Raw genomic sequence first — 12983 nt, forward strand, 5'->3', positions numbered from 1 at the left:
GATTACAATTTGTAATCACAATTTATTGCATGATTTCCATAGTTAAGTTGTGAATAAATTGCAAATAAATCATCCGTTATATATGTTCTAAATGTACAATAAAAAAAATTTTTTTTCAAGGTTTCATACTCTTAATAAAAATAAGTGGACAAATATGGTTACCAAATGCAATGTGGCTGTATCTTTTAACTCATTGATACAGTAATTTTATAGGAATTCATTAAATTATTTGATATTACAAGCTATACTAAAAAGTTAAAAGGGGTTTGAAACATTGACTCATATAATAATGTTGAGGTAATTTTCTGCTACTAGGTGAGACTAGCGTTTCATGTTGGACATTGTTGACAGGATTATTACATTTTTCTTTTCAGATTCAGAAATATTGGTATTTGGCACATAAAGCAACTCATGACTTCAAGCCATTTTGTTAATTGTAAATTAATTGTAAGGTCCCCATAAATTCTTATATAATTATTTTTATTTATTAATTGTTAAATTGTGTTTTAGTTCCTCCTTTGCACAGCATTGTATGCAAAATAAAGCATCCACAATGTTGTTGTTGTTGTTTTTTTTCTTTTTTTGCAAAAATTATATTTATATTTTTCATAATTAATGCTTTTTAATGATAATTAAGGCCTTAATTTTGTCTATAATTCTAATTAAATTATATAATATTATATAATTAATAAAAAGAGTTGGTGGGACTTTTTTTTTTTTGCCTATACATCCACTGTCTCTCTTATCTTTTACATATTAACCCCGGGTTTTCACCGGATGCGGTTGCGGTGCGGTTGCGGTGCGGTGCGTCTTGACTGCGTGCTCCGGACGGGTCAATTTTTTTGTCAATCCACACCGGCTCCGCACAGCTGCGGTCCGGCAGCTCCGTCGCCGGCCACTTCCCAACGTGTCTCGCGGGACCGCGCGCGCGCGATCATGTGGCATTTCACAACGAGAGGTGGACTTCTTTTGATTTAACCTTTTCTTCTTCTTCTGCTATGAGATTCCATCCAGCATCCTTTTTTTGGTTGTCCTTGTAAAGTATATTAATAACGAGAGTCGGGTCAGTGCGGGTCCACTCTTTATTTCTGTCTTCCCCGTCCGGCTGCCGCTCAGTACGGCAAGCGAGACGGGCACAACAAGCAATCGCGAACATCAAACTCACAATACATTACAGTCCTTATAAAAAGGATGTGCCGTGTCATATATTATTTTGTGGTTTTCCACCTCCAATATAAACCTCTCCTCGTCCATGTTCGCTGGTGTCTAAACCGTGAATGAGCACATGGCCCGGCGACGCCCACATCACGTTTTGCTGAAAAACTTGCGAAATAGGAGCTGGCGAGTGTTTTATTCTGAAAGGTAACCGGAAATTTATTTTGAAACTGCCTCGGTCTTCCTGTCCCGCTCGATGTGTTTTGTGCTAGCTTGCCATTTGCCGGAGGCCTACTGCTGCGGCGTCCGGCAAAAATAGAAAATAGGTCTATCCTTGCGGAAGGCTTGCGGCACGCCGCAGGCCTTCCGCAGTCGACACGCAACGCACCCGCAAGCGGTGTAAACTGCACCATTCGAATGAATGGAATCTAATTGCTTGCGTCGCCGGACCGCACCGCAACCGCACCGCAACCGCACCGCAACCGCAACCGGTGAAAACCCGGGGTAAGAATGCAAAGTAATATTCTACGGGGCATTTTGTGGTGGGGGGGAAAAAAAGGGAAAGATTTTTATAGCTTCAGGAGCATCCTAAATCTTCCTTCGTGCATGTGGCCCAAACAAAGGTATTATTCGCCCGCGACAAGCAGGATGCCTCATACAGGCTGTGAAGAATCCTCGACGCCATGTTGGTGTTTAAACTGGTGGTGAGGCCTGTTAACTGCATGTTCCGTCCTCATGTCATACCAGCCGTGATCGGAGTAAGTCAAATTTGATCAGGTACCGAAAGCGACGGGAATGTTTGCAGAGATTTCTTTTGATGGTCGACTTTGTTTACGTGGCACCCGCAAAGAGATTAAAGTCATCTGCACAAAAGACAATCGGAACTATAAAACATTTCTTTTTTCAAGTTAAAAACAATCAATTTTATCAACTGTCAAGGCGCATCCATCTGTGGCCAAACGGACTTTTCATTATTTGGGTGTTTGTGGCCACCTGACTGCACAATAAATTCCAACAGATCAAATTGTTTTCCTAAAATGTATTTCAGTTTGTTTTAACAGGTTTGATTTGTGTTTTACTTTTTAAAAATAGATATGATTACTTTTGAATGATGCTTTCAGAAGTTATAATATACTTTTTTTCTGCACCTTCCTTTCAAATCACATTTATATTACATGGCACACAAAATTCATATGATTACAGGCCATTTTGTTTCTGTGTTCATCAAGACTTTTTTTTTTTTTTCTGCTGTCAAAATGAAACCTTTATTTGTTACCAACTAGGATGACATGTGGCCAAATCCAGGATCTCGCTTTATCCTATGTGGGAATAATAAAAATAAACTATCAATGGATTAAAGCCATTTTTACTAAGCCCATTTAATGAGATGTATCTCAATGATAGGTTAAATAAGGATCATTTAAATAAGGATGAATTTAAAACAGGATAACTGCACATCACAACACAAATTAGGAATTTGAAATAAATAAATACAGGAAATCTGGTATCTGGTTAGCAGATGTTCTTGTCATTCGGATTTTTTTTTCCAGCTAAAAGCTCAAAAACAATGAACAGAAACAATGCTTTGTCAGAACGATTCCTCCAACTAAAGATGGATATTTAAAAATATGTTGGGTTTTTTTCTCCTTTATTTGCAATGTTTTAATGTACCTATTATAAGTGGCATTCAAGTATTGATCATTTACAAAGGCACATGTCTGTGTGTACGTGGTCAAACACAAGTGCACAAATCCTGGATATATATCAGTGACATTTCCAAATCTTTCATTAAATATAATCTAAATATATTATATTTTATCTAATCATAGTGATGTGTGATTACACAAATCTTGGCTCATTTTCATTTTCATCAACAGATTAAGGCCAAATAATCTGATGAACAGGATACAAAGCCTCTCTTAGGACCGGATTGGCTCATCTAGATTAGTACGTCCAAGCGTGAGACTGCGGGTTTGAACGCCCCGAGCTGCCGTTCTCACTCAGCTGAACAGCATGCAATCATTAGCTTTTTACTTTATGAGCAAATTATTTTGGTCGTTTATTGAAAACAGCAACAAGAACAAATCATGTGTCATTGTTTATACAGTACTGTTACTCCCTGTGTCCTTCAGGTCAAAATGACCCACTTTCAGTTATCTTTGCTTTTGTTGAGTCATTCCATTTACGCAACAAACTGTAGTTTAGTAATTTGGATTTTAACCGTCATTTTCTGATCATCATTGTTCTAATAATTACCTACATTGAAGTGATTTTTCTTTTCGAGCGTGATCATAAAACTATGAATCATTTATTTTAATATCTCTCCCCCCAGCCAAATTAACAAGAAAATAGAATTTTAAAAGGCCAATTCTTTTGTATCTTACGGTTTTCTTGAAATTTACTGTTCACATGAATTTAAAACTATTTTCTTATATTAATGAAAGACCTCACTTATTGCACTTCAGGACAATTTATATTTACAATTATTGAATTAAAATTATGAAAACTTTTTCATCTCGACTTTCATTCACTCATTTGCTCACAAAAAAACATATAAATACGTTCTATTTCAAATGTTTTAAGTGTCCCAAAGACATATTTATATGTGTTTTTTTAAATTTATTTTTTATTTTTTTATTTTTTTATTATGCTATAGCATACAGACGGCTTTGATGTAGCCTTTCTACTGTAGAGAATGGTTGAATTGCAAAATCAGTCACAATCCAGTAAAACAGCCGGGAGCGAAGGGGGTTACTCTAGTGAAAACGACTGGGAGTAAATGAGTTCATAAATAAATCATTTAACCTGTTACTGCCGCTGCAAAATTTAAGTTGGAATTTAACGTTTGTGGAGTTTTTGTTATCATGTCATTATTTAAGAAGAACTGATGTTCCATAATTAATCAATATCGGCTTGAACTGAAGTGAATCGAATTGGAAAATATCCAAATTGAATCGAACTAACTCTCTGAACTATTTTTATTTTTTTTTGTTATTTAAGAGCTAAGATTGGACTTCAAGCAATTACATCTTTAATGCTTGCAATGATTTTGTCACGTGAATAATTGCTGTGAAAAAGTTCAATCAATATTATTCGGTCACCGACGACTCTGATGCAGCTCGTTTGTGGGTTGTTTACATAAAATAGTTGAAAGTTTTGATAAACGTACAACAAACGACAACAGTTAACCGTCGTCCTTCAAAATCTACTGCACATTCACTCCAAAGGTTTCCTGTTGTGTGTCTGCATTGAGCTGTTTGCATTGACAGTCTTTGCATTTAAGCTTCTCTGCTTAAACTCTGATGACACTTTGACAGCTTTCCCGTTATAATAAGACTCAAAACCATTTCCCCCCCTCATCGTTACCTGTCACAACTGTGTCAGCCGATTACCTTTTTTTTTTTTAGGGGAAAGATGCTAAACGTGTGTGGGAATGTGCGTGTTTGTTTGTGTGTGAGTCAGACAGAGCCAGATGAGCAGGCAGATGTTTCCTCTGTATCTACTCCAACTGTCTAAGAAAGACTGACAACAGCTGGATCCATGCCAGACACACACACAAACACAGATACGCAAACATGCACGTTTTATTTAAAATTTTTAAGATGTATTTTTGTCTGAAACCACATTAGCTTCTTTATGTAGATGTAACATTAGTTTAACATTCAACCATTTGTGAATTTTAGTTCTTGTGCAATTGTGTCAAATAATTGTGGCCATTGATCCGAAAAACAACATAGATCGTGAGTCCAAATGGTGATGTCTGACCTGATAATCAATTGCTATTATTATTATTTTTTACATGCAAGTTCACAAACGTGATTAGCGTGATAATTTTGTGAGATGGTGAGTTTATCACCCTACCATGTTGTTTGTCTCGTTCTTCTCTTGCATACTGGGGCCACAGGGGCGGTTGCTGATGCAAGTCTCTTCTTCCTCTTCTGGCCTGAAGGTAAAAAAAAAAAAAAAAAAAAGACACCAAGAAGAATCAAGATTAGCCAATCTGAAGCAAAATGGCGTTGCGATGAAATAAGTCCATATTTTACATCATTTTTTTTTAAACCAAATTATGTTGAAATGTTAAAGGAATACTATGTTTTTCTTTATGGCCAAGTTCGGTCCTCGAGAGCCCCTATCCAGCCTGTTTTCCATGTCTCCCTCCTTCAGCGCAGCTGAATCTAATGATCAGCTTATCAGCAAGATTTGCAGAATCATGAATCAGGTGTGTTAGTGGAGAGAAACATGGAAAACAGGCTGGATAGGGGCTCTTGAGGACCGAACCTGGCCACCCCTGCTTTAGGATATCTGATCTATTTTTATACACAGCACATCTGCACCGTAGGGTTGCCAACTGTCCCGTATTAGCCAGGATGGCCCGTATTTTGGGCTAAATTGTTATGTCCTGTACGGTACCTCAAAAGTCCCGTAAAATAATTCTCAATTCTTACACGAAATGCAGCAAACGGCATTTTTGCCATTTTTGGACCACGGCTGCTCCCGTAGGTTGACAAGTGACAAGGAAATTGCTCATAGCCAATAAAATGAGTCGCTGGGTGTGACGTTATGTGGAGATCTTGCAAGGTAAGAGAGGCAACTAGAGAGAGAGAGAGAGGGGCACTTCCTGGTTTCATCACAGCTTCATGTCGCCCACACTCTAAATGCCGATCTTAATACGTCGGCTGCGACCGTATCAGCGGGAGCAATACAAGATGTATTGATGTATTCTCGTACTATTTATGAACAAATACTGCGAGAATTTAGCTTGCTGGCAAGTTTTGAAATCAGCGCTTAACACAGCAAACCGCACACGACAGGTCCTAGATCAGCTAAAAAGGCAATGTCACGAAGCACGGCCCCTGTCAGCCAATCACAGGCATCAGGCATCGTCACGTGCATTTGTTGTAGCGGTTTATACTGCGTAAGTGGCTAGAAAATAATAATAATAATAATAATAATAATAATAATAATAATAATAATAACAATAATAATAATAATAATAATAATAATAATAAGAAGAAGTAGTGTTGTCCGGTCAGTTAGGAAGAGAGAATGGATAAACCTGGAAGAAAGAAAAGTCTCCATGGAAAAAGTAAATTTGGTGAGTCACGCTCCTCTTTTGCATTTCAGTTTTTTCCACCTGTTTTTTTCGGTAAAGAGGCAAATTGTGGTTTCTTTGAGGTTTTGTATGAGGTTACCTAATGATGGCCTGCAGTAAGGATTAAAGGGAATGTACAAACTTTGTACATTTCGAATCTAATCAGAATATACGCTGATTTCACACATCATGCTCACACCACCATGACACTGTGCCGTGCACCTGTCCCTTATTTGGGGATGAGAACATTGGCAACCCTACTGCACAGTGACACAAAAGCCGACGGATTCTGATTTTCATAGAAGCGCAAAGGGTTGCTGCGTGTGCTAGCTAATTTGGCAGAGAGGTCTTTGCTAATATGGGCGGGCCCGCACAACAGGGGGAGTGTCATGGAAACGTGACTGGCAGAGTGACAATTTGGTAGCAGGAAGTCAATCTTTTTAATCTTGCGCAGACATCTTGTCGAATTCTGCCTATTTAATTAAAAAATATGCAAAAAAGTGGGTATCAAACCCTCTGATCATTGTTAGAAGCTTGAGTGCTTAATTAGCACACTGCATTTAAAGGGACCTCTTTGATTGGCCATGATTGAAGTCGGCTATGACCACTCCCACAGCATCGCAGTCCTCCCTATCGTATCTCCGCCAGCCTGGCCTGGCCTTATGAAATTGTGGCTACTGAAGTTTATGGTATGTTTTATTTTATTTTTATTTTTAAATTGTGGTATATTTCATGAGTGAAGGTTGTATGTCATATACATGCAATGTAATAATAACAAAAAATGAATTTGCTGTGTTCACTGACGTTCTACTTTGCTTCTCTAAATGTCAAATAATTTTCAAATGTTTGTGTTGTTTACCTGTGTTTGATTGCTCTCCGTGTGAAACAGGCCAATCTCCGCGTCTCTTCCCGGTATGTGTGCAAGTCTTGTGTCAGAAGGTCACGGAGCGTGCTCAGTGCCTCCTTCTGGAACACAAGCTTCTCTAACTGGACCAGACAAGCAGCGATTGAGGGCTGAAGCTCCTTACTAGCCCTCAACTGCAACTGGGAGGGAAGATAAAGGATGACAATATTACTAATAGTCATAATCATAATAATAATACACTACATTAACTCATTGGCTCCCAAAAACGTATGAATATGTTTTATTTTAAATATTACCATGCTCCCAAAGACATATTTATATGTTTTTATGGTTTTTATGCTTTTATGCTAGAGTATATAGAAAGCTTTGATGCAGCCTCTGAACTGAAGAGAATGGTTGAAAGCAATGGTAGTTATTACAAAAACGGCCATCAGGCGGCAGCAGAGTATAAGAGATCAACCTGGGCCATGTTGCAAAAAGCTCTTTTTCCCATTGTTTTAAACAGATTTTTGAATAATGATGAAACTTTGCTATATTCTAATGCTAATTGCTGCATAATGGAAACCGATAGAAATGTACTTTTTTTTTCCTGATGAAAATAATGTTTTGATAGCAATAGGACACAATATTCTGTGGGCCTTGCAAAATCAGTCAAAATCCAGTAAAACAACAAAAAATGTGCTGGGAGTGAATGAGTTAATAATAGTGTAGGTTGAATGTTCTTCTCTTCTTACTGCATGTGTGAGGTTGCAACACTACTTACACTAGAGGATTAAAATGTACGTTATATTCATATTCAGCTAATCCGTGCAGCAATGATCAACTTTTGACATTCTACCGCAGGCATGTTTTGTTTTCCCAGCCACGTTCACTCACAGTGGACGTCTGAAGGGTTGGGCTACTTGCGAATTCCTGCTGGATTTGTTTCTCCTTCTCGCGCAGAACAAACAACTCAGAGGTCAGCTGCTGCAGACGGCCTTCAACGTGAAGTTGTCTGATGACACACAGGTACAAGAGGTTGCCAAATGGACCTCCACGAACTTGCCACTACCCCCCCGAATCAATATTCATTAAAATTACGCAACAGTAATTAAACTAACTGAACTGTTTGTTATTTCAGGATGCTTTCTAAAATTTTTCAGTGTAAGTATAGTTGTATATAAATGTGATTGTATTATGAGGAAAAAATGAAGCTCATCTCAATCAGTCAATTACTTTTTGATTTTAAAAAATCATTCATGAGTTATTGTGACACTGGAGTAAGTAATATTATGTACTTTTATTTCAGCACTACTTGTTAATGCCATGAGTGTATACATGAATGTAATAGCTTCTATTAACTCTTTTACTGCCACATGCTATCAAAAACAATTCGATTTGATAAAGGCTGTCATGTTCCATTGCAATTTCTTATACCGGCAGCCCATTGAAAAGAGATATAATGCTGCCATTTGCTGTCCATCGTTAGTGAGTGTTTTGGATTCCACAACCCATTGACCAGGCAGCGCTGCACTTAACCGTTGCAATGCCCATTGATTAAGAAAAATCCATCCATCCATTTTCGCTTATTCCTCACAAGGGTTGCGGGGGGTGCTGGAGCCTATCTCAGCTGGCTCTGGACAGTAGGCGGGGTACACCTTGAACTGGTTGCCAGCCAATGATTAAAAAAATAAATAAAAACATTTGACGTCATTTAACGTTTATGGCGGCATACATCGTGATTTTACTAATCGTTATTAAACGTTTGTGGCGGCCAAAGAGTTAATGAGTAAAAAAAAAAAAAAAATAGTCAACACAAAAACTTCTGCCTCAAAACAATGAATAATAGGACTTCAATTTTACAATTACTAAAATAATCAATTAATATGATGTTTTGTTTGTTCATTAATCAACAAATCAACAAAATGCGCTTAAATTTTCATTTGTTTATTCAAAAAGAGGACATTTTTGAAAGTGACAATCTTCATGATATGGTTACTGGTTTGGTCCATAATATGTCAAAAAATAGGAAATGTTGATCATTGCTTTCCAAAGTAAAAACAGCTGTTGGTGATGGAGAGGACTAAACATGAACAATACATTTAATATAAATGTAATATTAATACAAAACACATATTTTACAGCATTTTCTCTAGAATGTCATTGACTTATAAACCCCTTGACTATCTATCTATCTATGAAGCGAGAACGAGAGAGCGAGAGAGTTTTTCATTTAAGTTTTTAACTGTCATTCAAAACTGATCCTAAGCATTCAAGTCTTCATTAAAAATGTGGAATGTGTGACAAGTGAGGATGGAAATTATAAATTGCTTCGAAAATGTCATAATTAACAGTGAAGTGTGTGTGCGGGGATGTGTGAGTGTGTTTCCACTGCAATTATACACACATTTACATGAGCGGATAAAAACACAGGCATATGCCACATGGTAAAACAATGTGTCAAATGCACGTGAAACGCACACGCACACACCAATTCCGCCAGCTGTCAGTGTGTTCTGATTTGGTGCTTTCACAAAATAGGACTCCATAATTAATATGAACGTATGTGACAAAAAACATAATTGCAGGTGAAAAATGTGTGGGAGTTGTTTATTTCTTCATTTTTATGTGCCTATCTCACCACTTGCAGGAATCGTTTTCAACCGTATAGCATGTACACATTGTGTGTGCAGAAAATTCTTGTTGTACAAAGTTAAAAAAAAAAAAATCTTGAAAATGTTGAAAAATTCTAAATAGTATTTGAAATACTGTCACGTGTTCGAAAAAAAAAAAAAATCTCCAATAGGAAAGGTTTGTAAATGTAATATATTCTATGCAGTTCCACTTGTCGACTGTGCTTGTAGAATATCAATTAAGTTGGAGAAAAAACAAACAAACAAACAAACAAACAAACAATGTATTGATCTCAAGGGGCAGACATTTTGCCACTTGCTGTCAAACAAAAAATGACATCACATTTGCGCAGGGCTCAGGTAACGACCAATCATGGTTCAACTGTTTCTTGAGTTTGGTCATGTGATGGTCGCAAGCTGAGTAGTGATTGGTCGTTACCTGAGCCTTGAGCAACTGTTTCAGTGAACAGCAAGTGGCAACATGGCCGCCCCTTGGAATGGATAAAAACAGGTATTTTTTTGAATGTATTTTTTTTTACTTAATTCATATTCCACAAACACGATGTTATTAATCAGAATATTTAAGCCACGTTTAAGATTAGTTGGTGTGCATACAACATATTCTTGCAAATATTTTTTTTGTGGTTGAGTTCCCCTTTAAAAGGGATACTTTACTTATTTATTTTTTGCAGACAAACATTAATATTTTGCCTATAATAAACTTTTCATTATTTTTCATGTACAATTAGTACCTTTAAAAACACATTCAATCACAGCTCAGCTTGTGAAAGTCACATAACCAAACCAAAGTATCAAATTAATTATATACAAAATTTTTACTTTTTATTGCTATAATGGGCTAAATAAGCGAAGTATCCCTTTAAGAAAACATCCATCCGTCCATTTTCTGAACCACTTATTCCTCACAAGGGTCACGGGGGTGCTGGAGCCTATCCCAGCTAGCTTCGGGCAGAAGATGGGGTACACCCTGAACTGTTTGCGAGCCAATCCAGGAGTTTTTTAATGTTTTGTATTATATTATTTGTTTATTGGTAAATATAATGATTAATAGACCCCTTCAAAGTTTGTAAACAATGTGACGCAATTTAAAGGGCGGGGCTTAGCTGGAGGCAAAAAGACCTCAGTGGCGTGTGGTTCTAACACCGGTCAGCATATATTCACAGAAAGTTCACGTCGGAAAGGATGCAGAAAACAGCCATTTGAGTTAATATGTGAGTAAACTTATAAAAATAGAATAGAATAAACAGACAACCAGCGTTGTTTACTTCTAGCTGCACTTCGTTGCCTCCAGCGGTTGTTTTTGCCACCAGTAAACACCGTGACATCATCGTGACGTAGGCCATGAAGGGGTCCATAGGATGTCTCCAGACATGATACAACAATGTGTAATTTGATATAATTTTAGGTATATACATCGGAATTGTTAAAACCCCATTAAAATTTTGCTGCAAATGACAAAATGTCAATGTAGGTTACAGCTTGTTTGGGATTGTGTTCTTACAAGTTTCAAGACAGCAGATGCAGACTTGGTATTTTTCCCTTTTCTGTTCCTTTCCTTATCACCTCTACAAAGAAACAGAACAAAGTAAGAAATGTGTCGAATGGGAAGAAGTCACAGGATTACATTCTGACACTCATAACTCACACATACACTAAGACTCTCTTTAAGTGTTAAACACTGCTAAATCACTTTCCCTACACTCAACACGAACTAGGATTGATGCTGTCATTACAACAGAATTGTCCTTAAATGTAAAAACAAATATCCTTAAGGGGCGGGCCATCGTAATCGGTACAGTTCCTCTATAGTTCTAAACTTGTTTGATCCAGCCTGAAACATGATGTCAGTGCATTAATCCAAGTGCCAAAATTCCAGGGCAATTAGGAGATTTCCAGGAAGTGTGTCATCAAACCGTGTGAGTCGGGTGGGCAGACTTCGTTGGCACACCTTAAATCCCGAGCTGTGTTTTAGCCTGCCGTGACTGACATCTATCTAAAGTGTTCTTCTGCCAAAGTACCTGTCATGGCAGGAGCATAGAGAGAGGGAGCAAATAGGGCGAGGCAGATATCATCAACCAACAGAGAAGATTCACTCAAACACACAATGGGGCCAGTAAAGTGCAAACTTGAAGTTAGAGAAACAGGTTTTTTGTTTTTTTTTCCAGTATATCTAATGCTGCATCTGCTTCTCCTGATCATTATGTCGTACTGAAGCAGAAAAAACTTATGTGCTGTAATTTATAGAAATGAGACATGCTTTGAAGAGTTACTTTGAAAAAGGCTCTTTTGTTTACTTTCTAACCATAACCACTTGGACAAAATACAACGGCAACATTTCACATTTTCAGTGCTGTTTGCTATTACGACTGCTTTTGTTAGTCATTGTCACATTAACTATTTCCACTAAATTCCTGTGAAAACGTGGTAAAATGTGAGTAATTCTTAGTGTCGTCAAGGTTTTCCCAGACTTGAGCTTAAAACCAAATTATGAATGTAAGTCTTCCTTACGACTTATGTAACCACAAGTGATTCCAGTTGTTCCGCATTGCAGAGCGCCTGCGGTAATTAACACACTTATTGGCCAAATAAGGTTAACGAATAACAAGTATGAAGTGTTTGCCCTCCGAGGCATTCGACGTGCTGCTTTTTGTTACACACAACGTGAAGAATGACAAAAAAAAGAGATGAGATTTTCATCACCTTGTTTTCTTTCTCACCTTTGCGCACCTGGATGTTCATTTTGATGATAGCTTGTTGGATACAAAAAGGCTATCTTATGAAATGAAGCAGGTGTGGGGGAGGAGCTTCAGAAGATTGCACCATATTCATCCTTATCCATTTTCACGAGAAAGCTATCACCAGCAATCTTATTTTGTGTCCAGTCTAACTATGTGCATGGGTGGAGTTTCCTTTCTATTGGTATTTCCATAGATGGGCGCAGTTAGAGAGGGACGTTTGCGCCATTGTGGGAATGAACGCAACCGACTTGCTTCCCAGCCAATGGAAGCAGCTCCTCTCATTCTTTTGACTTAAATGCAGCACAGGAGAGGCACACACTGTTGTTGACATGGCGGAAGGAGAAACGGATTAACTAGAGTCCATGCAGGAGTCCCCTCGCAACCTGCCCATTGAAATGAATGGGGACCAACCACTACTCACTTTCTACAAAATATTGCCTTGGTTCACCCAGTATTCTTCCGTTCAATCAGTTAATGCGGAAGGGCTCAGTTGGGCTTTT

At 37.8% G+C, this 12983-nt stretch overlaps 1 protein-coding gene across 5 annotated transcripts in view; it reads right to left on the reverse strand.

Annotated features, from left to right (window-relative positions):
- The window catches only part of LOC144002483 (uncharacterized), a 54189-nt gene that overhangs the window by 18648 nt on the left and 22558 nt on the right, over positions 1 to 12983 (reverse strand). For 4 of the 5 annotated variants that reach the window (XM_077497766.1, XM_077497765.1, XM_077497768.1 and 1 more), the window contains 3 exons: positions 7989 to 8106; positions 7107 to 7291; positions 5017 to 5098 (listed from right to left, as the gene is read on the reverse strand). In XM_077497766.1, coding sequence (XP_077353892.1) covers positions 5017 to 5098; positions 7107 to 7291; positions 7989 to 8106 — 385 coding nt within the window. The remainder of the gene's footprint in view (positions 1 to 5016; positions 5099 to 7106; positions 7292 to 7988; positions 8107 to 12983) is intronic. The other variant, XM_077497769.1, reaches the window with a different exon arrangement.

The sequence above is a fragment of the Festucalex cinctus genome, chromosome 15 (genome assembly GCF_051991245.1).
Source record: "Festucalex cinctus isolate MCC-2025b chromosome 15, RoL_Fcin_1.0, whole genome shotgun sequence".
Taxonomy (NCBI): domain Eukaryota; kingdom Metazoa; phylum Chordata; class Actinopteri; order Syngnathiformes; family Syngnathidae; genus Festucalex; species Festucalex cinctus.